The 27499-nt window shown below is 40.3% G+C and overlaps 1 protein-coding gene across 4 annotated transcripts in view; it reads left to right on the top strand.

Moving 5' to 3' along the window:
* DIP2C (DIP2 acetate--CoA ligase C (putative)) overlaps positions 1-27499 on the top strand; it is a 308258-nt gene that overhangs the window by 231823 nt on the left and 48936 nt on the right. For 2 of the 4 annotated variants that reach the window (XM_073002909.2, XM_073002907.2), the window contains 12 exons: positions 3386-3496; positions 10350-10427; positions 12205-12328; positions 14049-14158; positions 14871-14973; positions 15809-15873; positions 17635-17728; positions 18055-18174; positions 20147-20261; positions 22229-22368; positions 24690-24826; positions 26963-27171. In XM_073002909.2, the coding sequence (XP_072859010.1) occupies positions 3386-3496; positions 10350-10427; positions 12205-12328; positions 14049-14158; positions 14871-14973; positions 15809-15873; positions 17635-17728; positions 18055-18174; positions 20147-20261; positions 22229-22368; positions 24690-24826; positions 26963-27171 (1406 nt within the window). The remainder of the gene's footprint in view (positions 1-3385; positions 3497-10349; positions 10428-12204; positions 12329-14048; positions 14159-14870; positions 14974-15808; positions 15874-17634; positions 17729-18054; positions 18175-20146; positions 20262-22228; positions 22369-24689; positions 24827-26962; positions 27172-27499) is intronic. The other 2 variants (XM_073002910.2, XM_073002908.2) reach the window with 1 other exon arrangement.

The following is a 27499-nucleotide window of genomic DNA, read 5'->3' as shown; positions in this document are numbered from 1 at the left end:
GTTTTGGTAATGAGTCTATATTGTCCCGTCTATGTTGTAAGAAAACCCAGAAACAATCAGGGCCTTGTGAAGAGAGTAGTTTTTTAAGAAAAAGCACATTACTAGGTAGGATCATCAGCACAACTCTCTCTTTTTTAAAAAAACGTGCAATTTGAGAACAAGGAAAATTGTCATAAGAGCAAAAGTTGATTGGGGGGGTTATTCAAAAATGTTCTTAAATGATCTGTGTGTCTACTCTCTCCCTGTTCTTTGCTGTGGTCTCTCTTCAGTCCCACAGTCACTGAGGGAGACTGCCACAACGGATTTCGGAACTTGCTTCAAGCGCTGAAACCTCTGTGCTCTTCTCTTAAGAGAAAACAAAAGTTCTCAATCTGAAGTGAAGAGGTGTATACTTTCCATCTCAAATTTCTCTTCATAGTTTTCACCAGGAGCTTCGCCTTATTTGATTTCCTTCAGAAAAATGTATTCTTACTCCATGGAAATTTGTTTCCTTGCAGGTTTTTTCTAAGGCGTTAAGCAGGTGATACCCAGGAGAATGAACAAGAGAAACCCCAAACATAGCAGACCATTAGATTTAAAGACCTTTCCTCTATAATATCATTATGTCCAGAGTCGTTTTCAGTACTGCTTCCTTCAGTGAATTGTTCCTTCATTTGACTTCTATACCATCCATCTGGCTATATGGCCACTCTGGGTGGTTTACAACACAATATGCTGTCTATGTGATAGTGCTAAAATATGTATAACTTACAGCAGGTTGTTGTTTAGTCGTTAAGTTGTTTCCGACTCTTTGTGACCCCATGGACCAGAGCACACCAGGCCCTCCTGTCTTCCCACTGCCTCCTGGAGTTGGGTCAAAGTCATGTTGGTAGCTTTGATGACACTGTCCAACCATCTCATCCTCTGTCGTCCCCTTCTCTTCTTGCCTTCGCACTTTCCCAACATCAGGGTCTTTTCCAGGGAGTCTTCTCTTCTCATAGATGGCCAAAGTATTGGAGCCTCAGTTTCAGGATCTGCACTCAGGGTTGATTTCCTTCAGAATGGATAGGTTTGTTCTCCTTGCAGTCCAGGGGACTCTCAAGAGTCTCCTCCAGCACCACAATTCAAAAGCATCAATTTCTTGGCAGTCAGCCTTCTTTATGGTCCAGCTCTCACTTCCGTACATCGCTACTGGAAAAACCATAGCTTTGACTATGCAGACCTTTGTTGGCAAGGTGATGGCTCTGCTTTTTAAGATGCTGTCTAGGTATTGCTGTACAGTACATGCCTTTATTACATAGGTTGTATTGCCAAGCTGCTTTTTAATAGGCAAAGTGAGTCCACCCAAAAGAATGAAGGAAACAAAATGAATGCACATCTCCCTGATAACTCCAGTTCACCCTTCCAATAGCAGTCGCCAGTAGCGTCTAAAGCAACTTAACTCCATGGCCTGGGCAATGTCAGTTCAAACCCTCTAGAAAGGGCACGGTTTGTACATTTGTTTTCATAAGTAATCATAAAGAATTAAACTAAAGAGACTGAGGACAGATGTTGAATTTAAATCACTGTCTCCTTTGGCATTTAGCCAAGATGAGTCTCCAGAATCTTTCTTCTTGATTTATGACAGTGTTTAAATCTCTTAAGTTACAGCTGTAGTGAGCTGAAGTAACTCGCAGAGTAAATAAGTCAAGAGAAGCTATGAAGATGACAGCAGAGTTTGAAGATTCTTCTATATGCCCCCCACATGGATTTGCTTTTGCCTCAGATTACTGCATGTTGCAGTGATTTTTCTCTTCAAAACTTCCATTTGGGATGGTTACTCCACCTTGTCCCGAGGGAGAATGGGAGGTTATCCACTTATATATACCAAAGCATAAAATGACATCTATAAGTTCTCTTATAGAGATAAATCCTGTCATAAATCCTGGATATCAGAAACTAAATGTCCTACACATATGCATGATTACGTAATTTGCTTCATCTACCTTTCCTTCTGTCCTTGTGAAAAAGGCAGTAGTATTGTGTGTGGTAAGTGGGCCAATGTAAGGGACTTTCATGAGCACCATATTCAGTGGGGAGTGTGCAAGACCTACTTAGTTTGTTAATTATTTATTTATTATTTTCATTTATATGCAGGTTTTCTCTCCAAAGAGACTCAGCAGAGCTTACAACACAAAAACAATATATAGTACACACACAACAATAAAATACTTCACGTAATTGAAATGGTTAAGTTCTGCTCACTGTTGTGTTGAACAGACACACATGACAGTCTGAAGAAGGGAATGTGGTTCGATTCAGCTTGTGAAGCAAAACTCCCATTCTGGATACTACATAAGGGCCATGTGCCTCTCATGAGGATCTTCCTAGCATACACATGAGATTACCATTCAGTGAGCAGAGCTTAACCATTTCCTCTAAAGGAGTGCCTTTCAACACGCAAGGAAGAAGCTCTGTTGTTGTCAAGACTGGGTGAAAGTGGAATGCCTCAGTCATGGCTGCCATTTGGGAGAGCTGGTTTTCAGAGCACATGGTCTCAAACACCTGGTCTCAAATGACACACCTGGAAGGCTGCGCCGTTCATTTTGCACAGTGTGAAATGAAATGAGTTCATGAGGAATGACATGAGAAATAAATACAATTCTAGAAAAACAAATCTTTAGAAGGATTCTGGAGGTCTGTGCTACACAGCCCTCTGTTTGCTTTTGGCAACCAGATAAATGTACATAGCTGAATAGAATAACATATTGCTTTATTATTAAAATAAGGATTGATTAACTGTACTGAAATGTGAAAGAAATCATAGATCTCTCTCTCTCTCTCTCTCTTTTAAATGGGGCAAAGGCAATAATATAAACCAAAACTTTGCTTGGGGAAACACCCTGAAAATACATACTAAAAATATTTATCTAGGAGAATCCTCTACTAATTGTAGGCAGGCAGAGACTAAATACTTTAATCAATATGGCCTTTAGCAGGTAATTAGAATACAATGTAAGTGCTAATTGAAACTATGGAGTATGAAGGTTAGGCTAATTTAAAATTGGATTTATGACTTTTATTTTCTTGGATGAAGTAGTTTTGACATGAGGATGTATCTTTATTTCGAGTTTCTCCATTAATCGTCAACGTTTCAATTAAACTGTGGGGATGCCTGCTGTAAGAACAGTTGCCACCAAAGTGAAATGTTGTATAAACAAGTAAAGGGTTACACTTCTGTTAGATGTGCTTTGATTTTGTGAAATCTAATTTCACTCTGTGTTTGATATTGGTCTCTCGCGTGTGGCTTACTTTCTCTAAAAATCTAAGGCTTCCAAATAAAGTTGTTGTGTTTCACAGATAAGAAATGGTTTTCATGCGTGTTTAGAGACTACTTAGTTGTTTTTCCCTCCCTTCTGTTTCCTAGGTAGCGCTAGTATTTCCCAACAATGATCCTGCTGCCTTTATGGTAGCATTTTATGGCTGCTTGCTTGCAGAAGTTGTCCCTGTTCCTATTGAAGTGCCACTTACCAGAAAGGTAAGAATGAAATGTTTCTCTGCCTTGGTTGAAATGCTGTCAGAACAAATTGCCACAGGACGCCACTGCCTGAACAGGTCATGCATTTAGAGATGAAATGGAAAGGGCATAGGAATTCTTATATAACTTTCTTTTTTCTAAAAAACAAATGATCACCCTTGTATATATGCTCTAATTATTCCACTTGAGCTCCGCTGGGAGACATCTGGACTTTGCGTTGGGTTTTGTTTCAGAACTGGCTGTAAGCTGTGTGTGCAACAGATAGGTCAAGAGCAGGATGAATGGTGAAAGTGTCACTTGGAAAGCATTATGGTGATTCTGGATTTTTTATTGTACATTTGCCCTGCTCCATTCACAAAATTTTACTGTATTTGGGCAAAACTGTCCTTGATTTTTTAACCCTCTTGAATATTAACACTGTTCTTTTCCTTTTCCCCCCTTGCCCCCAGCACACAAAGTCTGTTCAGGAGGATAGTTACACAATGCCTTTTGATTAGCACTGCTAGGGGCTGTCTAGAACTGGGACTTTCTAGACAAAGTCCCAGTTCTCACTTTTCTGATGCGTGGTATTTCATGTCAGAACTTACTTTCCAGAAGACTAAGAAATTTCCAGTGTTAGTTTGCAGTCTCTTATAGCAAAATCAACAAGGACTCTTTTGGGCACCTTAAAGATTAAGGCCGGAGTCCTGTTGGGTTGCGCAATTCCGGAATGGTGAAGTTATGTGATCACAGAAGTGGTGCTAGCTATTTTGCAGGCTGTCTGTTACTTTCCCAGTAGTTGATTAACCTTGTGATGCATCCAGGTTTATGACAGAAAGAAGGCAAAATATGAAAACCACTTGCACAATGGCTTTTGCATGCTGTGTAAATCCAACAGGTTGCTGGCCTCACAAATGTTCTTCAGCATAAACTTTTCATGGTCTGTCCTGAAGAAGTGGGCTGCAGTCTTTAGCTAAAACTACTTAAACGTCTTTAAAAGTTCATGTGAAATAGAACTTGTAAAATCTTTCAGTTGCCACAAGGCCCTGTTGTTGATTTTGTTGCAAGGGTGTAAGGTTGTACAGTTGGCACAGTCCATTTTCAAGGTAAACATAGATTCTTGAAAAAGGCAAATGGTGGTAATGGTTCTCTTTAGGTTAAGTCTGGAACACCAGGAAAGGTGGCTGCAGAGTTCTCTGGTAAGCAGGAGTGTGTTTTGTCTGAATTTCGGCCAAGAATTATTCAGACATTTCCTATTGCAAAGTTAGGGTTTCAGTGGACTTGCAGAAGTGACTGTTTGCTCTTTGATTGAGCAACATGCTATCTACTCAGTTCTTAACCAGTTCCACCTAGGTTCTTTTAAAAAAAGATTGTTATGAACTTCAGCTGCAGAGAAGTAGTTATTAGTACCTTGCTGTTGCTTAAGTGGCACTTCATATAACTTGAGAGGTGACAGAACTAGGCCAGAGGGAATTAAAACACTCAGGTGTTCAGTGTTTGTTTGGATGGCTCCAGTTCTCAGAGTTGGCTTTGAACAAGTTGCATTGATAATACACTTTGAGCAAGAACATTCCCAAATGTATGCATTATTTAAAGAAATTGCAAAAAGTGTTCATCAGCAGCTAAAAAAATTAAAGTTCATCCTGCTGTGCTAGGTGTGTTTCAAAACCATTTTGGACAGACAAATGGTTACAGAAAGCTAGTAATGTAAACTGGACTTTAAAAACACTCTTAAAATATTTTAAAAAAACAAATTTTATTGTTAAATGTTGTTACTCATGACATTATGTTAACAATATATTAATATACCAATTCCTTCCTTGCATTTATTATCTCTTAGTTTCATTGACTTAAGGCAGTGGCTCTCAACCTTGAGTAACTTAGGAGTTCTTGCACTGCATTTCCCAGTAGTCTTCACCACCAGCTGTGCTGGCTGGGGTTTCCGGGAATTGCAGTCCAAGCACACCTGTAACCCAGGTACTGTATTCTCAACCACTGGACTAAGGCCTGTTTGGAACCCCTGTGGTATAAACAAGGAAAGGGGACTCTCAGTGCCTTATTTCTGTAGGACATTCCAGCTTTCCATATGTTTTAAGGTGGTTGGGTGACACTTCTGTTATTCTGTCACCATCTGGGAGATGTATGTAGAGGATGGATGGAGTGTTGTTCTACTGTCTTGAAAGAGAGACCCCCATGTTTTTTTGTTTAATTGTGTTTGTTTTCACTGCAGTTATGGGCACTTGTGACCAATATTGGGTGCTTTGTTTTCAAATGTACATCACTGGAGGTGTGAAATTCAGCATGGCTTTGGATCAGGAACGTAGAGGTGTGATGCAGAAGGAGAATTTCAAGGAAAATGTGTCTCCTGAATATTGCTACAGTAAAATGGCACTGCCACATTCCTCCCTTCCCCCTCCCCTTTTTAATACATAGGTGCTGAGTTTTAGAACAAGCCTCAAGAGATTCATCGGGTTCTTATTTATATATACGGTAGCTAAAAAGACATCTGAACCAAAATGTGCCAAAACAATTCTGTATCTTATTCTGCATCAGTCGATTCACATTTTTGCAAAAGGAGGGAGAAGGATTTAGACAATTGCCAAAGCCATTTTTTTTTTTTTTTTGGAAACAACCACTACTGTTATAAAATTACTTTTATATGAGAACGTTGAGATCATTTTATACTGTGATCATGCAGGGCATAACACCTGCTACCTACATCGTTGTTTCTGGATGATCAAGAGAGGTTTGTCTTCTCAGGAATGTGTGTTCAGTTAATTCACAGCAGCAACCGGAGCGCAACCAGTCAATTGACAACTGCATTCCATTAGCTACCCTAAAAAGAATTCTGCTTGATCAGTCACAGTCCTATACAGTATTTCTATCTGGGAATGATTAGAGGCTGTGTTGTAAGCCTGCTCTTACACATGGCCTATTATATGTCCTTGTTATTTATTCTTTCTGCAGTATTCCTTCAATGAGTGAAGATCTTGTGCTTCTTAGAATTTTGCCATTTATGATGGACAAAGTTGTAAATCAAATAATTTTGGGTAAATGGTGGGCACAACGGAGGTATAATGGGAAAAAGGCATCAGCTTAAAAATGTGTTTTGAAGGCATTGTGGGAAGAGAATGAATCATGCAAAGAACCTCCTGTAGACTTAACTAGTGTGAACCCCCTATATCAACCTTTCCTAATCTGGTTCTTTCATGATGCTCTGGGCTTCAGTTACCAATCATCTCTAGTCAGGAATGTTGGGACTTAAAAGTACCAGCACTTAGCTACCCTGTATTCCAGTGGTCCCCAACCTTGGGCCTCCAGATGTTCTTGGACTTCAACTCCCAGAAATCCTGGCCAGCAGAGATGGTGGTGAAGACTTCTGGGAGTTGTAGTCCAAGAACATCTGGAAGCCCAAGGTTGGGGACCACTGCTATATTCTATTATATTTTTAGGGTTTCATTCTTCCCACAGTATAGGTCTTCATGGTTTTGTTGTACCGAGCAGTAGGGAAATGGGCAACAATTAAGCATACTTGTCGAACAAACTTCAGTTTTAATGCAATGTAATGTTTCTGAAATAAACCCTACTGCCGGTGACTACATTGCAATACTGTGAAATACTGCATGAACTCAGGAATCCCCAATACACCAATTTGAATCTTAGCATGTACAATAGTTTTCCAACCAGTTCTTACGGTGTTTTATTCCATCTTTAATGGGTGAAGAGTCTGCATTATGCCCTCCCCCAGCAACATAGCAAGAAATGCAACTTCGTATATGGGCAGTAAGTTGATTGAGTGAGACAATCCCAGTTTCCCTTCTCTTTTACCACACCTTCCTTTCAGATCGATTCTGATTCCCATAATCTTCCGTTTAGTCCTTTCTCCTTCCTCCCTGTTGCCCCCATCTCTGTTTGCTTCTTCATCTTTCCTAGTTTCCCAGGTGCTTCCATGAACTCATCTTCCCTTCTCTGTGTCTCTGCTTTGTCATTCATTACCTCCTTACTTAAGTTCCCTGCTTTGATCTTAATAAATTTTCTCTTTGGTTCCCTTAGAGATTGGGCTGTGGCTTTTTTTTTACTTCTTGTTGCTTTTTAAAAGTGAAGTGTTCTTCCCAGTTGTTGAAAGAGTAGCTTGTTGCACTAGCAAATCTATTTTGTTGATTTTTATGTCCACAAATGCAAAATGATGAAGTAAGGAGTGGACATAACTTTTAAACAACAACAACAAAATAACATCATTGATTGTAAAGTTATTTTTGAAGGGTAGCAGTATTGCTCATGTCATTGCTACCAGAGTATTACGTTATAGGAAATGTAGTTACTTACAACATATTACATGTCCAGACTCTGATTTCTTGGCATTATGGGTATGAGTTTTACAGTGTTCTGTAATCCATGATTTTAGCCATCTTGTTTTTGTTGGCTAACTGGTTCTTGTGGTTAAGCAACTTTCCAGGGGTAGGAAGTAGCTGGGAGTCCAGAACTCCCTTTGGATCCCAACCCTGCCACCACATCATCAGACACAACTGCATAACAGCATTAGGCCTCGCAGAAAATGAGTGAAAACTGAAACACACAACTGTGAAACCATATTCCCCACTGCTATTTTTAATGAAAAATCTAATCTTGCTATGTGTGTGTCTTCCCTCTAGGTACAGACTGGGAGACTATAAAATGTGAATTTGTGGTAGAATGTATGCCTTTATACATAGGAAATAATACCTTTTGATCATCTTCTAGGAAAATAGTTTTTTATTATCCTTTGGAAGGATTTTGTGATTTCTGGAGATAAGATAGTATCTGGTTTTAGAAAGACAAATCTTACTGATGCATTACTCAGTATGGTTGATCTCCTTCCCATTTAGTCCTCTTCTTTCCTCCAATGTGGTTGGCACAGCAGAATTGCTGGTTGAGAGGGAAATCAAAGACATCCTTCCCTGTCTCTCTGTATAGTTGCATGCTTTTTCACTGAATGTGCCTCAAACCCATCTCCATTCAAGAGAACTCCGATGTCAGGCTGGTGGGAGAGAATGCATCTCTAGGACAGGTCACTTTGCCGTTTTCTAGTTAAACTTTACCATCAATTGAATGGCTGCCAGAGATTATGAATATCTGTGCTGAATGTTCATCAACACAGACACTGCCATGAATCTCTAAGGGTAACTACGATTCCAGACAGAAGCTACATATGCTGGGTGGCTAAAAGAGGACATTGATGGAGACAAAGCAGAAACAAGGAATGGAAAAACCTCCAGAGGCACAGAAGAACCCATTTATTAGGCATGTTTGCACTTAATGAAAGCAATGTGACAGCATGTAATAACAAACACTTGTTTCCACAACAACATGTTTCTACAACAAAAGAACTGTTTTGCAAAGGGATTCTCTTTGCATTATTTAGAGAAGGAATGTGGACCATGGAGTCCCCAGGACATCTTATTTTAGTGCCAAAAATTTAAATAAAATACATTTTAGAAGTTTTAAAAATGACCCTCCACTCACTTCTGATTTCGTTTGGAGGGGGCATCACAATCCGTACAAATGGCATCTGGACTCCTGAAAATGATAAAGCTCAATGCTATTTAGAGCTGGCATTGGGACAGCTGAGGCTGTGTGGATTCCAGATACCTCCCAGTTTAGGAATGTTAGAAATTACTTAGGACTTCCCTGACGAACCATGCCTAAATGTTGTGTTCGCATAATGGCTGTGTGCCTAGCCTGGAGGAGATCTGGATCTGGCATAACTCAGCTCTGCTTCACCCCTTTCAACCTATTTTTGTGGTTCTTCTGTTGGCAGGTTTTTGAGACCGGCCAGCACCGGAGGGCAGGAATATCTGCTGGCGCAAGGGAGGCTGTGCTGGCATAAAAGGCTCCTGCCCTTTCTATATTCACTGTAGTTGGTCCATCTTTTTGCTCTCTGCCACAGAAATACCACTGTTAGATGGCACAAGGGCCAGACAATTCTGTGTCTTATAGCAGTGGTCCTCAACCTTGGGCCTCCAGATGTTCTTGGGACTACAACTCCCAGAAGCCGTCACCACCATCTCTGCTGGCCAGGATTTCTGGGAGTTGAAGTCCAAGAACATCTGGAGGCCCAAGGTTGGGGACCACTGTCTTATAGCATGTTCTGTATCGGTGGGGAAGATGATATTTGAAATAGGTTGGATCCATTCTCCTTTCTGCCTCACTGCCTGATGTGTATCAAGTGATAAGAAGATGGAGAAAGAGATCAAGCTTATCATATGTTGTTCAGAGTAGGCACTCTTATTGTGTAGCTTTACACACTTACTACATGCTTCTGGGACCCTCAGTAAGCTTTGTACTTAAGATGATAGTTGGAGCTTCACCTGCTTTGTTGACAACCCCAAGCAGTTGAAGCTGGTTGGGCAGATCAGTTAAAGGCTTCCTTTGACATTAGCTTGGGATGTTGGTTGGAAATATGAAATTACAGATTTCAGCCTGCCTGGGGTGTGGGGGGGGGAATCATGACAGATGTTGATGGGTAATATGACAACCTTGGAATGATGTTAATCAAAATCAAAGTGATTTATCTTGGTGTAAGAAATTGCTGACATGACTTGCAAATGCTGACATTAGCAAGTAGAATTAATAATGATGAAGAAGGAAAATAAACTTATTTTCAGGAATTAGTCTGGAAAGGAAGGTAGTCATAAACTGATGGCGCCAAGCTAATGTAGGGTGCATTTTTAGTGTGTTTGCTTACTTGTGTGAATGCCTTTTAAACCTTGTAGATTTTCCGGGGCCTGGGTAATTCCAGTACTCCTTTGACTACCGTCAGCACAGCATGCAACAGAGTTTTTGCCCAAAATGGCATGATTTCATCCTCTTGTCTCTTTCTATTTATCTTAAAAAGGGGACTCCTCCTTCTGTCTGGATTTTCATAGAAGCCAAACCAAATGAGAGCTCATTTCTGAAGACTTTTCTTGCAAAAGTATGTCTTTAACTTTGCCAAGCTGGAAATAAATCTCTAATATCTCTAATAAAAAGAAAATGTGAATAAATAAAGATGACAAGTTGTTGGATGTCTGAACTTTGAAAAGGTTATACAGATCTTTCATGAAGTAGTTTCTCATTCCACCATATCATTCAAAAATCAGCCAACAAAACTCATCAATGTAGTAAAACATTTTCTCAAATCTGGGTGTGGAAAAACTGGTGCTAAGCATTGCAGAGTTATGCATGTCTTTTAACTGAGCTTGATAGCTCTACATTAAAAAGCAAAAACGACTTTAATTGGAACTATTGTGGAAAACAGATCTGTGCGTGAAATATCATCTGTCTCCATAGCCACTAAATTTCTAATCTTTTCTTGTTTACTTCGGTTCTCCTGTGTATAATTTCTTTGAGATGAGAACATAATGATACTTGTTTGTCTTTGCAAAATGCTATATTCTGTTTTCAATTCCTTCTCTGACTAGACATCTATTTTTTTGAATAATAATGTACATATAATGTGTATGTGTTGGTTTGTAAATGCATATGACATACCAAGGCTCTTTATGTGCATATGTTAAGTAGTTTTTATACTGCTGACTGCCTGTGTGCATTGAAACGTGGAAGCCTCATATCACTAATGCTACATTCTTCCTACCTGGGTTTTTCCACACTAGAAATTATGTACTGTATTCTCTTGTGAGTGGAAAGGGAGAAAAGTCAAGGCAAAATACTGTATATAATGATTGTTAGATCTGGGTTGTTGTTGTTTCCACTTGAAGCTGCATAGGTCCACCAGCCCTTCTGCATCAAGGTAGGGAACAGATGTGGGAGCAGATGAAATCCCCTCCCTCCAGTTTTTTTAGTTAAATGAACCCTTCATGAGCCAGTGTGGTTGTATTGGCCTTGATGTCATAAGAAGACTCCCCAAAACTTGGAGAGGGAAACCCTCCAGGTCCCCATAGCTTTCCGATCCCTAATCTCTTTCAACAACTTGTTGCCAGCAGTGGCCATCCAGATGTCTCTCAAAAGCCCACAAGGAAGGTGAGAGGCAACAGTCTTCTAGCACTCTTTGTCCTGTTGTTAGGTTTACGAGCCTCTGACCGTCAAGGCTAGTAATCGCTGATCAAAGAGCTAGCCTCCAGAAATTTGTCTTGGCTCTTCTTTTTAAAAAAGGTGTCCCAAGACAGTGGCCATCACCACTTCTTGTGGCTGTGAGTTTCATGTGAGTTTCATGTGCTTAGTTAGTGCAATGCACTAATTTTGTCTGTTGGATCCTATTTCTTGATTTGGTGATCTTGAGCTTAGTGTCATAGGAGGGAATAAAAATTGTCTGTCTTCAGTACAGATAGAAAGCAAATTAATGTAGGTCATACCTTATGCCTGAGTCTTTTTTCTAAGCCTGGGTAGTCTTGTACTTCTCCTTTTCCTAGCTGCCAGTTTATGTGAGTCTGGGCCAAACTGCAGAGAAGCCTTCAAGCCATAGGTATGAGAGTGAGAAATGTCGCAGTCTTCAGGTTTTTTTTTGTTCTTCTGTTTTTAAAACTAGGTGAAATTCCTAGGATGCAATATTCTTGGTCCCATGCTCAAAATCTATGGAATGCAGAGAACTCTGCTTTATGATAGTAGATCCTTTAAAAGCATTTTATTGGCTAAGGAAAGCAAATATCTTTTGTATATAAAGTATATGTGTGTGTTGTTAAAATAGATTTTTATGTACTGCTCATGCAGTGATTTACTTTCATGGGTCTTCTCTCACTTTGTCTCCAAACCAGGATGCAGGAAGCCAACAGATAGGCTTCTTGCTTGGAAGCTGTGGTGTAACTGTGGCCTTGACTAGTGATGCGTGCCATAAAGGGCTGCCAAAGAGCCCCACGGGGGAAATACCACAATTTAAAGGTAGGCCTCACGCCTCTTGCACAGAGTCAGTGAAAAGCTGAGAATTCTGTTGGTCTAGAAAAATCTCTAAGTGTGTATCCTTCATAAGAACATAAGAAGAGCTCTGCTGGATCAGGCCAAGGGTCCATCTAGTCTCACAGTGGCCCCACCAGATGCCTCTGGGAGCACATGAGACAACTAGAAACCTGTCTCCTAACACCCCTCCCCTGTATCTGGCATTTGGAGGTACCTTCCTTTTAAACCTGGAGATTATACATCCCCATCATGGCTTGTCACCTGTGATGGACTTTTCCTCCAGGAATCTGTCCAATCCCCTTTTAAAGGCATCTAGCTTAGATGCCATCACCACATCCTGTGGCAAGGAGTTTGATTTGGAGAAAGGCAGAATGCCACTTCGTAGTGTACTGTAGGCATCTGTATGAACTATGCTGCCTGTCCTACTTTTTAATAGTTGGACACAATTGTTATCTAGACAGAATAGGAAGATATGTGTATTACTAGTATCATCTAGCTGAGAGGAGGGGAACTTCTGTGAGTTTCTGTTACCTCGTTGACGAAAGATCTTGGGATTGCCCAGTGCGAGACCGTGATTGTGCAAATACTGCTAGGTTGCTAGACATTGCTATAATTACTGTCCCCACCCAACCCCACATCAGTTCCTTTTTATATCAGGGCCCATTCTGTCTTTCTTGGGTGAATAAGCATGCAGTCTCAGTCAGAAGGTTCAATTATGAGAAAGGGTTAAAGGGAGAACTATTATTAATATCATCATGGCTCAACTGGAAGTTGAGTCGCGACAACTGGTCTTCTTTCTTATTAGGTTCGCTAGTCATCCAAGTAGCTTCTTCAGCCTGAGGAGAGTTGATAGGAGACTCTTGATATATTCTTTCACTTCCCCTGGTCTTAATGGGCTCATTAGAAGTCTATTAGCTGCCCAGAGTGGCCTGGTTGCCAGATGGTGCTGGGTATAAATCCAATAAATAAATAAATAGTTGCCATGACGCAACTTCTAGATAACCTCACTTGGGTGACTGAGAATCTTCACAGATATCATGGTTCAACCTAGGCCCAAACACAAGTAGTCCACCACTCTGATGCCCTTATATTGAAACACTGCAATATAGTTTTAACACAGAGCCTTAATTATCCATGCAAAGTCCCAGAACAGATGAAGTTCCACAACCTAGACTGCTATCTGTTGCAGAAGAGTTCATAGGAAAGCCTACAAATTGCCCATCCTTGGCAAGGCATAGAAAATCGACACGAGTGAGGAGAAAAGGAATTCTGTTTTATCTCATAGCAGTCCTATTGCTTCACCTTGATGAAAAGATAGGAATTTCAAGTTGTGAGATTGTCTCATAACAAAATTGGGTCTAAAATCCTATTGCATTTTTATGCAGGCGTAAGACAATCAGCGTAAATTTTGGTGCACAACAGCAAGTTGTGTACACTGATATTTAAACATGCCACTTCACTGCCAAGATTTATGCCGATTGTGTTTCTAGCCACAGCAGACGTACACAATAGGATTTTGGCCTGTATAAACAATGGTGTAGTAAGGAAAGCTCCACCCAGCGAAATGACTTTTTGTTAGGGAGATTCCTTCTTTTAATGAAATATTTTTCTTAAGTAGACACATCTGTTTGGCCAGTAGCAGCTCAGTTAATCTTTTTTGTAAAATAAAACAATAAGTGATGCTATATGTTTTTTTTTCCCTAAGGTTGGCCCAAGCTGCTATGGTTTGTCACAGAATCAAAACACCTTTCAAAACCTCCTCGAGACTGGTTCCCACATATCAAAGATGCAAACAATGACACAGCTTACATTGAGGTAAGCTCGGTATATTTGTTCGTTCATGTGTCAAATTGGTAGGAGGTTGTTTTTCTCTTAGCTTTTCTCTGGATCTTTAGGATTTAAGGGGTCATGTAATGCAGGAATGTGTGGAGAATCTGCAGCGTGTGTGAATGCAGAAGCAGGTAACTGGCAGAGAAATGCTTAAAGCTTTGGTGGAAGACTAACTGTATGGCCAGTGACCCCCGGCTAGTTTACTTGCTGCTTATAAGCTGAGATGTGGAGATACCTCTGTAATCCTCTTTCTCAGTATCAACAGGAACTTGATGTCAGCTTTCCCCATAACATCAAACAAATACTCCCTTGGCAAGTGAGCATAATCTTCTGAATTCCACAGAAGCGGCTTCTGCTATTTCACCTAAAGGAACTTGGATAAGTTCCTTTTGGGTGAGGTGATTTTTGTTTATGCACCTCTCAGAATTCCCCAGCCAGTCATGGGAACTCCAGTGGTGTATTCCCCCCCAAAATAAATTTCCATATCTATGACTAGCTTATGTTTGGGGGGAAGCTTGTGGGCTTTGGTTGGGATACCCCATCAAAGGAGGGATTTGGGAATGGGGCCTGATGGGTTAATGGATTCCCCCTTCCCTGGTATACTTGGTTGCAGCGAATTACTTGTCCCTTGAGTTTTTTGAGGGTTTGATGGCTCTGGTCCCCTGAACCTTGATGAGCAAAAAAAATTATTTTGCAGTACAAAACGTGTAAAGATGGAAGCGTGCTCGGCGTGACGGTGACAAGAATTGCACTGCTGACCCATTGTCAAGCTCTCACGCAGGCCTGTGGATACACAGAAGGTAATTCAGCCTTTCCATTAAAGTCCCTCAAACAATTTTTGAAATTGCACTGTGCAATAAAGTCTGTTGAGAGCTCGTTGAAGCTGTAGTTTAGAGACAGGAGAGCTGTCCCTTACCAAGCAAAATCTGCCTTGACTAGGAAAATAGTTGAACTGCATCCCACCGACACACCCGCTGCCATCAAAGGGAATAACTCCTGATGCTTTCTGATCAATCTCATCTCATGGAAGTAGTTCTTGGAAAAACTGTCTTTCCCTCAAGTCTGTGTTTTCCTGGCACAGAGCCCAGGTAAACGTGTAGGAGGGAAGCAGGTTTAGAAGGTTACGGTGGGAGGAGGAGAGATCTGACCAGGTAGGGCTGTAGGGATGAGTGTAGGCTTACTTTCTACCCGATTAAAAGCTGGGCTGGGGAAGAATTTACAAGACTGTAATAAATGCTTCTGTTAAGACAAGTAATAAGGATGAGCTTCTGAGATCTGTATTTCTGAGCCACAGAATATAAGTCTCAATAACATCTCCGTGTCATTATTTTTAAAAAATTATTCTCGTACTGCCTCGATTTCAGTGGTTTTTTTTTTAAAACAAAAAGAGAGAGCCTGTTTTCAAAATGTACCATTGATTATGACACATAATGCAAATGAAAACAAGAGCAAGAGGAAAAGCAAGCCATGGTCTGGCCAAGGGCAACCAGTCAGTAATGATTTGCCTCAAAATTGTTTTCTAGCTCGTCTGTTGGCATTTTTATTACCACATTTTTATTTCAATTATTTCATAAAATGAGGTTTTCTTCAGGCTGTGTCATGTACTTAGTAATCAGCTCTGTCTTTCCTTGGCAGCGGAAACCATTGTGAATGTATTAGATTTCAAGAAGGACGTAGGCTTGTGGCATGGGATTCTCACAGTAAGTTCATTGTTCTTTTAAGTAGTAATTTTTTCTGGCCATGCTGACGCCTCCCCTAATTACGTCTTGGCTGGATTACTGTAAGACACTCTACATGGGGCTGGCTGTGTCCGGAATCTCCAACAGGTCCAAAATGCTGCCACCAGATTGCTCACTGGAGCTGATTACAAGGAACATAGAACTCCCCTGTTACAGCAGCTCCACTGGCAAACAGTTTGTTACTGGACACAATTCGAAGTGATGATTTTAACTTATAAAGCCCTGAACAACTTCAGTCCAAGCTATCTGAAAGACCTCATCTCCCCCTGTGAGCTTGCCTGAGCATTAAGGTAATCAGCGGAGGCCCTTCTCTTGGTTCTGCCACCCTCACAGTCATGCTTGGTTTGGGCATGAGAGACAGGACCTTCTCTGTGGCTGCTCCTAGACTCTGGAACTCCCTCCCACTGGAGGCCAGGCTGTTTCCATTTATGCTGTCCTTAAGCAAGCAGGCAAAGAACTTTCTCTTCAGGCAGGCTTTTCCTTAGTAACGGGAAGTCTGAGAGGGATTTTTAAATGGATTGTTGTGCTCTGTTGATTTTAAATGTGTTTCTAGATAGGATTTTATTTACCATTTTAATATAAGACTTGTTTAATTGGCAAAAGGAGTCAATAAGGTCTGAGGTAGCTACATGCAGTATAAGTACATGGATTATGCAGCTTTATCCTCCAACATGTAATCACTGCTCCCTACTCCTTAGCATCTACCTCATTCTCCCTGTTGGCAGGCCTTCTCAAAGAGAATGTATATAGCCAAAATAGCTAATTAACAACATGTAGCAAAGTGTTCGTTTGTTCGTTTGTTGGCTTGAAAATTTCTCTAACTGCAGAATACTTTCTTGTATTGTAATGAGACTCTTCTTTCCTCCTCTTTAAGTAGCATATATTATTTTGCACCTTCTTCTTTGTATTTATTTTAAGTCTCTGATGAACTGTTGTGGGTATTTGATTTTTTTAAAAAATAGACATTCATTCATGTATGTCTTATTTTTAAAAATGGTTAACTGCCTCCTTCAGAGCTCTCAGAGTTGAGAAGAACATCATTTTTTAAAATGTATTTTCTCCAGAGTATTAGCGTCTCCATTTCCCCAGCAGGAAAATTAAAAATATGGGGGAAATAACTCATACTCATAATATATTCTTCCCTTTACAATAATGATTAAAATCATTAAAAGCGGGATTTAAAAAATAGTTTCAGTTGCATTTCACTCCCTCAAGATGATTTCTAATAACTATGTAAAACAGCTTACAGTACTGGAAAATTACTATCCATGTATAATTTCAGATCCTAGGATTAAGCAGGCAAAGAGGTGAGGAGTTTCAGTGACTGAATTTTGCTTGAGGAATAATCTATTGATCCTTGTCAGGCTAAAACCAAGCGGATTTTCCTTGTGGTACAGGTGCTTCTTTTTCTATGCATCTCCAAGAAACTGTATTGGAATAAAAAGGAATTGATCATAAACCATTTGAAGTTTTGATTATAAAACAGAGTGGAGTTTATATCTTAATTTGGTACTGGATTCTTCAATGGTTATTAGTTTCTCATGACGTCATATAGCTACTTGGCCATTTATGTGGATTTTTAAAAAAAAGTTACAATAACTGACATTTACAGAGGTAATATAAACGTATCTTTGTTTGATGATCTTCTGAAACAAAGTTTTACCTCACAAACGTGATTTGTTTCACTCTTGGTAAAATATACATTTCCTTTCTTTATTTCAGAGTGTTATGAACATGATGCATGTCATAAGCATCCCATATTCCTTAATGAAAGTGAACCCACTTTCGTGGATACAGAAAGTATGCCAGTACAAAGGTAGGCGTTACATTTCTGTATGTGCATGCTCTGAGCAGATGGAAGGTTGGCACCATTCGAAAATCTAGAACGTTAGTTGTGTCAGCCAGAGCCGTGACCATCTTCCTTTGCTTATTCTTTTACTTTTTTGAGGTAGGAGGGAGCGGGGAAGTCTTAAGACATGAGAGTCCAGTGTATGATCCCATGCCTGGTATGTGATGGACAGTTAAATATACATCATGGCCGTCTTCCTATTTCCCTGTGTCTTATATTGTGTAAGTTATAGTAGACCCAGCAGATTTTGAGCTTTATATGGAATGTGCAATTGTCTTTTCTCTCCCCTCCAGCGAAAGTGGCTTGTGTAAAATCCAGGGATATGCACTGGGCATTAGTAGCACATAGAGATCAACGGGATATCAACCTTTCTTCACTCCGAATGTTAATAGTAGCTGATGGCGCCAATCCATGTAAGTGATGATGTTTAGAATCAGACAAAGGCACAATCTACCATACTCTATTGTGGGGCATTCTCAGTTGACATCAAAGCTGCAAGCCACTCAATAAGGCTTGGACTCAAATGTCTCAAGATATTCTCTCTAATACAAAATTGCTGCGCGCATATATGAACATTTTGGATTTTACTGCAAGCTGTTTTCAGAAATAATAATTTGTTTTGGATTGTGGGTTCTTTTCCAATGTTCCCTTCCTTTAAGAAGGTCTGGAAGCAAACCTGATATTCCATGTTAATGCAAGTTACAGCAAATCCAATTATATGTGACATGACAAGCTGTTATATAAAGGATGAATCAAATTTATCCTTAAGCAGTAGAATAAAGCAGATTTCTCTGCAAACCATTGAAACTTTTATTTTCATATTTGAGTTATCCATACCGAAATACAAAATGAATAGAGGTGTTTCTGTTACAAAATAATGAATGTGTGCTGAAGGAGAGCCCTGCGCTTCTTTCAGCTTTTACTTCTAACTTGGTAGACATTATTTTTTCATGACTTGGCCTTGTTCTAACTGTGTTTTATATTAACTATGCTTTATTAGTTGGAGGAGATTCTCAAGCAGTGATACTCGTGCCTCTGCAATCCAGTTTATAGATTTCAAAGAGCAATAATATATCTAAAAGAAATACATTATTATAGTATTGTCCTAATTTTGCTGTGTAATCCTAACATGACCCCTTCACAGATTGCTGCCTTGTCGTGGCAAAGGGGCTTGAGTAATTCAGAGACGCTATGGGCTATGCCGTGCGGGGACACCCAAGACAGACAGGTCATAGTGGAGAGTTCTGACTAAACGCAATCCACCTAGAGCAGGAACTGGCAAGCCACTCTAGTATCTTTGCCAAGAAAACTCCATGGAATTTATACACAGAATACATCATGTGAAAGGCTGGACTGGATGAATCCCAAAACAGAATTAAGATTGCCGGAAAAAACAACAACCTCAGATATGCAGATGATACCACTCTGATGGCAGAAAGTGAGGAGGAATTAAAGAACCTCTTAAGAGGAGAGGTGAAAGAGGAGAGTGCACAAAATGGTCTGAAGCTCAACATAAAAAACAAAAAACAAAACTAAGATCATGGAGGGGAAGATATGGAAGCAGTGACAGATTTTACTTTCTTGGGCTCCATGATCACTGCAGATGGTGACAGCAGCCACGAAATTAAAAGACCCCTGCTTTTTGGGAGGAAAGCAATGACAAACCTAGACAGCATCTTAAAAAGCAGAGACATCACCTTGCTGACAAAGGTCTGCATAGTCAAAGCTATGGTTTTTCCATTAGTGATGTATGAAAGCGAGAGCTGGACCATAAAGAAGGCTGACTGCCAAAGAATTGATGCTTTTGAATTGTGGTGCCAGAAGAGACTCTTGAGAATCCCCTGGACTGCAAAGAGAACAAACCTATCCATTTTGAAGGAGATCAACCCTGAGTCCTCACTGGAAGGACAGATTCTGAAGCTGAGGCTCCAATACTTTGGCCATCTATGAGAAGAGAAGACTGCCTGGAAAAGACCCTGATGTTGGGAAGGTGTGAAGGCAAGAGGAGAAGGGGACCACAGAGAACAAGATGTTTGGACAGAGTCATCGAAGTGACCAACATGACTTTGACCCAACTCTGGGAGGCAGTTGAAGACACGAGGGCCTGGCGTGCTCTGGTCCATGGGGTCACGAAGAGTCGAACAGGACTTAACGACAAAACAGCAACAACAATCCTAACATAAAGATGCACTGCTGAAGGGGGGGGGGGGTTGAGATAAGCAGAAGTATGGCTATATATATTTTTTTTGGGGGGGATAGTACATTTAATAATTCAAAACCTTTCTGATCAAAGAATGTCTCTAATTTTTGTATTGTAAATAAACTGCTTATTATGGACAGAACCTATGTTGAATTTGGATGTCTCTCTTTTTTTTTAAACTCCAGGGTCTATTTCTAGTTGTGATGCATTTCTTAATGTCTTCCAAAGCAAAGGTCTGAGACAAGAAGTTATCTGTCCTTGTGCTAGTTCACCAGAGGCTCTAACAGTGGCTATTAGAAGGTATGATATATATATACATATATTTTCATTTAAAACAAACAGGCCTGTAGGCAGTATAATTTCATTTCTTCAGCTGTCCCTGGACTAAATAAATGGAGAAACATATAGATACTGGACCTATCAGTTTTTTGGATTGGGAACTTTGCATTAGTATTGGGTTATGGTTTACTTCTTCTGATTTTTTTTAATGATTCAATTTGGATATTAAAGGTTTTGGTACCCTGTTGCTTTTTGTTGGAAGTACGACAAAAAAGTGTATATATTTTTTCTTTATGTGCAGACAGCTGTTTCATATTTACCTCTACTCCAGTTTCGATTCTAGTGACAGAGAATTTACTATGAGTCTGTGGTTTCATCCACAAAGTATTTGTGAAAGTTACACACTCAAGATGATGCTAAGATTGTACAGGTTTGGTTACATCACCTGGGCCACATGTCATAGCAAGAAAGTAACTGTGTAGTAAGAGAGATGTGGCCATAGATCCTTGCACACTGGAGGAACTTGGGCCAGTCACAGTCTTTTTGGTGAACTCTCACCTCAGTCAACACAATAGTAAATGGGGAAGTATAGCAACAATGAAAATACCATCCGTCATTCTTGCCCAGTTATCAGTGTCCTGTTGGTTACACCATAATGCACATACAGTGGTGCCTCGCTTAACGGTGATAATCCGTCCCAGGAAAATCGCTGTTAAGCAAAAATGTCGTAAAGCGAAAATAAAAAGCCCATTGAAACGCATTGAAAACCGTTCAATGTGTTCCAGTGGGCTAAAAACTCACCGTCTAGTGAAGGTCCTCCATACGACGGCCATTTTCGGTGCATGTATAGCAAGGAATCCCTCCCTAAACACATCGTTTTGTGAAGAATCGGTTCCCGAAGCAGGGAACCAATCATCGCAAAGCGAAAAAACCCTATTTAGACCATCGTTTTGCAAAAGCTATTGCAAAAATGTCATCGTTAAGCAGATTCATCGTAATGCGGGGTAATCGTAAAGCGGGGCACGACTGTAATGCCTTCGATCTTTTTTCCTGGTGTCATGTTGGGCATTGAGGAGAAGTCGTTCACTATATTATAACTGAAATTTGTGAAGCCAGTCATCTGTTGGTGTGTTGTTTTTTAAAAAAATGAATACAATTACTTAATACCGAACTAGAATCTTAGGCATTTCAGGGAATGCTGAAGTAATTGAAGATTCATCCTAAAGTCAAGCATTCCCTCATAAGGGATTATAAAAGGCAGAGATGAACACTCTCACCTCTCTTTCATCTGGAATATGTCTTGAGCTTTACACAGGAACATCTGTCTTAACTGAAAGCGATGTTGCTCTGAAAGAGTCATGCCACTAAAACTGCACATTGATGTATTTCCTCCCATTTGTGCCTTAGCTTTTAAGTCCTGTGTAGATCGATGCAAGATGTATGCTTGTGTTAAAAATCTCAAGCAGTGAATCATTGTAGAATTTGATAATGTTTGTGTATTATGTTGATAAGATCTGATATGGAACAGTTTTTGAATATTTATTTAAATTTAACGCACTTCCTCAACTTTGGCAAGAGATGTATTGTTGAGGAAAGTTCTAACCAATCTCTAACACAGCTTGACTTCTTCAATTACTTTTCCCCATTGTTCGTTTTGTAATATCTTTTCACATATTGTCGATACATTGATCCACAGAACCCAAGAAGACTCACTGAAATTTTCCAGTGTGTCATTTGTCTAGCCCCAACTTCGCTCCTGCTTGTGAGTCATACCGTAGCATGAAGCAGGAGCATGCTGCTAGAATGTGATTTCTGTCATAACAGGACACAAGCGTGTAAAGGAAAGCTGGGAATAGAAACCTGCTGATGTTCCATGTTTCTTTTCTCTTGTTTCTTTTCTCTTGTTCCACTTGCGTGTGTCTGCTTTTGATGTAGAGTGAGAGTTGTTTCTGATTCAAATGTATTTGACATTTTTCACACATTTGCAGGCCAACAGATGATAGCAATCAACCACCAGGCAGAGGGGTCTTGTCTATGCATGGTCTTACCTATGGTGTTATTAGAGTAGATTCTGAAGAAAAACTTTCTGTGCTAACCGTGCAAGATGTTGGCTTGGTGATGCCGGGAGGTAAGGCTTTATTAGCATTCTCTGGAAAATGGGAGTTCCTAATATTAAAGCAAATTGCTCAGATATGTAGATTGGTTTAGCAAAAGGATATAGTTTTAAATCAGCTGTTGCAATTTTCTTGGCAAGGAATATTAGCAATTGTAGCTTTTGTAGCATATGAATATGAAAAAAAACTTAATTGCTTAAGTAGTGTATGAGAGTTAGGTTATAAAATGTCCACCAAAAAGAAAACTTTCAGCATAGAACAAAAAGTTACAGTGGTGCCTCGCAAGGCGAATGCCTCGTGCAACGAAAAACTCGCAAGACGAAAGCATTTTGCGATTTGTTTGGTGACTCGCAAGACAAAATTTTCTATGGCCGTGCTTCGCAAGATGAATGGGAATGCATCAATTAAATTTCAATGCATTCCTTATGGGAAACCGCGCTTCGCAAAACAACATTTTTGCAATATGAAATAACTTGCAGAACAAATTATTTTCGTCTTGCGAGGCATCACTGTATATTTAAAGCTGTGCTCAGGAAAACACTGGAAAAGCAGGTAAACCTTTCTAATCAAAAGATGTGCATCATCCTTTTATCCTAACACCTGTTCCAAGTGAATACAGGAAATGAGCCTCTTTTTTGATTGTCTGTTAAACACAATATGGTCTCTTTCTCACAAATACTATTTATTTATTTACTGTGCTGTGAATTTGCAGCCTCCACAGACTTTGACACGATTAAAGCCTGTATTTCGTTCCAGCTCTCTACACCACTAATTATGGGCTGTAAGGATATTATGGGAAGTAGAGATCACACATACAACCAGTGCCTCATTCATGAGCAGCAATTTGTTGCCAAGAGTTACATAATTTCCTGTATGCAATATAAATCTGCATGAGGGTTCTAGCTGTTTGTTTATTTATTTAAACTATTTTTATCTTGCCTTTCTCCTTAAAAGGAGCATTACCGTTAGGAATCCCAAACTCCGGTTGTAAGATACATTTTGTTGGGATCCTGCTGGAGTTTATAAGGAAGACAAGTTGGTGCAAATGCATAATTCCCATTCATTTCAATGACAAAACGTCAACCTGGCTGCGTTTCCCAGTAGACCATGTTGATGATTCATAGAGGCGCCATTCCCTGGAGGGAGCCAGCTCCATTCAAACCAGTTTTTCAAAACTTGCTTTTTCTCCTCTTTGTTGGTCTGAACTCCATTGCTAATTCTGGTTATCCTTCAGTTCAACATGTGCTTACAATTATTAAAAGACATCCATGTCCCAGGCAGATTATGATAGCTTTCATGCCGATGCCCTGAGTCTGAACTTCAAAATGTGACTTGATGCTTTGATTCCTTTTAAACAAGGCCAAGTTTTTCCACGAAAGAACTTCTAATAAATCATACTTAAAACAGCACACGTCCTCCCCTCCCCTCCCGTATTTTAAAACTGTGGCAAAGTTAAAAAAAAATTCTTTCTGAGAGTTGAAACTGTTACAGTGTAGACTGCACCCATGATTTTGTGTCCCTGTGAATGTTTCATAATGGATGGAGGTGAACTTAAATCTCGTGCTCTTTGCTCTTATAAAGGCATTCTGCTCTGTTTTCCATTTTCCTTTCCCATTTCTAAACATATGATTGTCTCAGAATTTACTGCAGTAGCAATCCATCAAGAGTCATATATGGCCTTCCCTTTTTATGGCCAAGACTGGAAGGAGCAGAAGCATTAAGAGGCACTTCTAGTGTGGTGGTATAATTACCAAGAAGTTAAGAGTAAAGGGTCATTCGGATAGATTCCTTTTTTTTTTCTTGACAATGCGGCCTCCTTTTTTCCAGCAATTTAAAAATTTCCTAATAATTATTACTGAGGGTATATTTAGTCTTCTACGCAACCCTTCTTTTTATAGTTATAAGGCATAGAAGGTTTGTCTTATCTGATTAAATATTTAATGTGATTTTGTTTGAGGAACTACTTCCATATCTTCTCACGATACTAATGAAAGAGCCTGCTTTCCTTTGGAAAAGAGGGGCGGGGTGCTAAGAAGAACTGAGTTCTCTTGACAAGCCTTCTGAAATCTGAAAAGAATTAGCAGGAAGCTAACCCCAAAATATCTTTCATGTTAGCGCTTTTCAGAACTTGATAAACTACATGAGCTGTTAAATCCAGATTTGATGCCACGTGCACAGTGCAAAATTGGCTTTTAAATTTTCTAGTATTTACATTAATACTGGGCAGTAAAGCTATGAAATCAACATGTTTGTTTGTTTCTTCATCTGCATTTGTATATTTGTGGAGGCTTAACAAGGTCGTGTTCCCGAAAGCTCTCTTGCTTTCTCTTTACAGCCATCATGTGTGCAGTGAAGCCAGATGGGGTGCCTCAGCTCTGTCGAACAGATGAAGTGGGTGAGCTCTGTGTGTGCGCTATTGCAACTGGTACATCTTATTATGGACTTTCTGGAATGACCAAAAACACATTTGAGGTGAGCTGGAGTGAAACAAGTCTGTTAGTTTCTTAGCCCTTCAAGTTTTTAAAAAAATAATATGAATTAAAACTGATGCAAAAGCAAAAAAGAAAAAAGAAAAGAAAAGAAAAAAGCAAAGCTTTCTGCTTATATACCACTCTGTAGCACTTAAAGCAGTGGTCCCCAACCTTGGGCCTCCAGATGTTCTTGGACTACAACTCCCAGAGGCCTTCACTACCACATCTGTTCACCAGGATTTCTGGGAGTTGAAGTCCAAGAACATCTGGAGGCCCACAGTTGGGAACCACTGACTTAAAGCACTCCCCGGGTGGTTTAAAATCTAATTATGTAGGCCAGGGGTTCCCAACCTTGGCCCTCTAGATGTTCTTGGACTTAAACTCCCAGAAATCCTGGCCAGCAGAGGTGGTGGTGAAAATGCTTCTGGGAGTTGTAGTCCAAGAACATCTGGAGGCCCAAGGTTGGGGACCGCTGATGTAGGCTACGCATTGCCCCTCCCCTCCTCCCAGTAAGCTGGGTACTCAATTTACCAATCATGGAAGTATGGAAGGCTGGATTAACCCTGAGCAAGATACCTGAGCCTGTTGGGACTGAACTCAGGTTGTTAGCAGAGTTTTGACGGCAGCACTGCAGTTTAACCATTGCAACACAAGGCAGAAGAGGCGTCTATTCATATTTGTCATTATGGGCTAATATAGCTGCTTTATACTGAATCATGTCACATACGTCCAGCTCAATATTGTCTCTTCCAACTTGCAACAAAACTCTAGGGTTTCCAGTAGCGAAAACTTCTTCAGAGCTTCATAATCCTTTACGCTCTGCTGAAAAGTATTTATTAGGAGCAAAGGGATAAACCTGCTGCAGTCTAAACCTGCACTTTTATCTGAGTGTGAGTAGAGGTGTTTTTATAATGTATTAGCGGGCACATGCAGAGCTCATGCGCATCTTGTTGGGTGGGCTCCGGATTGTCCCATTGGCAGGATCTGAATGCAGATCTGGAGCAGTTATCTTGCTAAAGTAATGCATGTCATGCAATGTGAGGTTTCTGAATGAAAGATTTTTTCAGGAGCAATATGGAGGAAAGTCTTCCACAAGAAAATTAGGAAATGAGGGATAGGTAGGTAGGTAGGGTATACATATAAGGCATGTGTACACACATATAACGAAACCCTCATTTCTGGTACTGTTCTAGTATTTTGTACTTTCCTATGTCCCTTAGTATGGCTTGAAGGTAAAACCTAAGAGGCTAAGTATTAAGTCCAAATAGGTCACCTTTGGTGTAGCAGGAAAAACAGAGTAGCCTTGAGTTCTCAGTACTCCACCCTGGCCTTAGCAGAAGGACAGTCCTAGAACGCTCTTAGTTTAGGATCTTCCCATCAATGCAGCATATCCCTAATCATCCTAATTTAACTCCCATGATTTGTACTCAGAGTTCCCTCTAAGGTGCGTGCCGGTGCGTGTGCACGACTCTACCCCCTCTGCACAGCATTCCTCCTCCTCTGCACACCGTTTTCAGCCCCTTCGGTTCCAGTTGCAAGGGAACCCTGCGTAGAGGGAACCTTGTTTGTACTCCACTCTTACTTCTAAGTTGTGATTGTCAATTGCTCTCCCCCGCCCCCACTGTTTGTTTTAGCTTAGTACTTCTATCCAGATCTGGAAATAGGTTTTATCCCACATTTCCAATTCAGGTGGAGGCCTTCTGCGTGGAGCGAAAGCCAGCTGAGATTCCAGAACCAAAGCTAGAACATCAAATAGAGCGTGTTGCCTCCCGGCAATGCTGTGGCTTGTTCCTGTCTTATGGGAAAGTTGTTTCTTTCCTGCAGTGTATTCCAAAATATGCTCTATCCGTCAGATGTCATCTAAGACACACTGCTGGGATCCGGTCAGCAATTCAACATTTAAGGATTCAGTTTACCAACTATGTTATTAAAAACACAACGCAACCCTGGTTTATGGGGACATCAGGGTAAATATCTGTCACTATTCCTCAGAGGTAGGTGGCAGATAAGAAGCATAGCACTTCTCCTGCAATGATTCTCAGTTGCATGTATTTCCTGGAGCATGCTGTAAACGCTCAATAAATGTTCCATGTATGGCGTGAAAATTTAAGCGCTACCTATTTTTGCTCTTCTGCAGGTGTTCCCCATGACCAGTTCAGGTGCGCCAATAAGTGAATATCCATTTATAAGAACTGGCCTGCTTGGGTTTATTGGTCCAGGTGGACTTGTGTTTGTCGTTGGCAAAATGGACGGCCTCATGGTTGTCAGTGGACGAAGGCACAACGCAGATGACATTGTCGCCACAGCATTGGCAGTGGAACCAATGAAGTTTGTCTACAGGGGGAGGTTTGTATTATTCTTGTTCTCTGTCATCCACCGAGGGGGAAAACAATAGGATTGAGGCAAAGTACTGCTCCAGACAGAATTTAAAATACTCTAGTGTTCTGAATTCCAAGCAGATGATGCATTAATATGCTAGGAGGCATTTCCCGAACTGCTTGTTCATTGTGAGTCAACTCGTAGCAATTGCCCATCCCTTATCCAATGAATATAATGCACTTCTCCCTTTAACAAAACTGGGGTGGGGTGCTGGACTCCCATGTAATTCAACATCCATATAAAACTCTTACACACACACACACATCGAAATGTAACTACAAAGTACAAAAAGCTG

This window comes from Pogona vitticeps, chromosome 6 (genome assembly GCF_051106095.1).
Source record: "Pogona vitticeps strain Pit_001003342236 chromosome 6, PviZW2.1, whole genome shotgun sequence".
NCBI lineage: Eukaryota > Metazoa > Chordata > Lepidosauria > Squamata > Agamidae > Pogona > Pogona vitticeps.
Note: the sequence above shows the minus strand (reverse complement) of the source record. Positions and strands in the feature narration are given on the sequence as shown.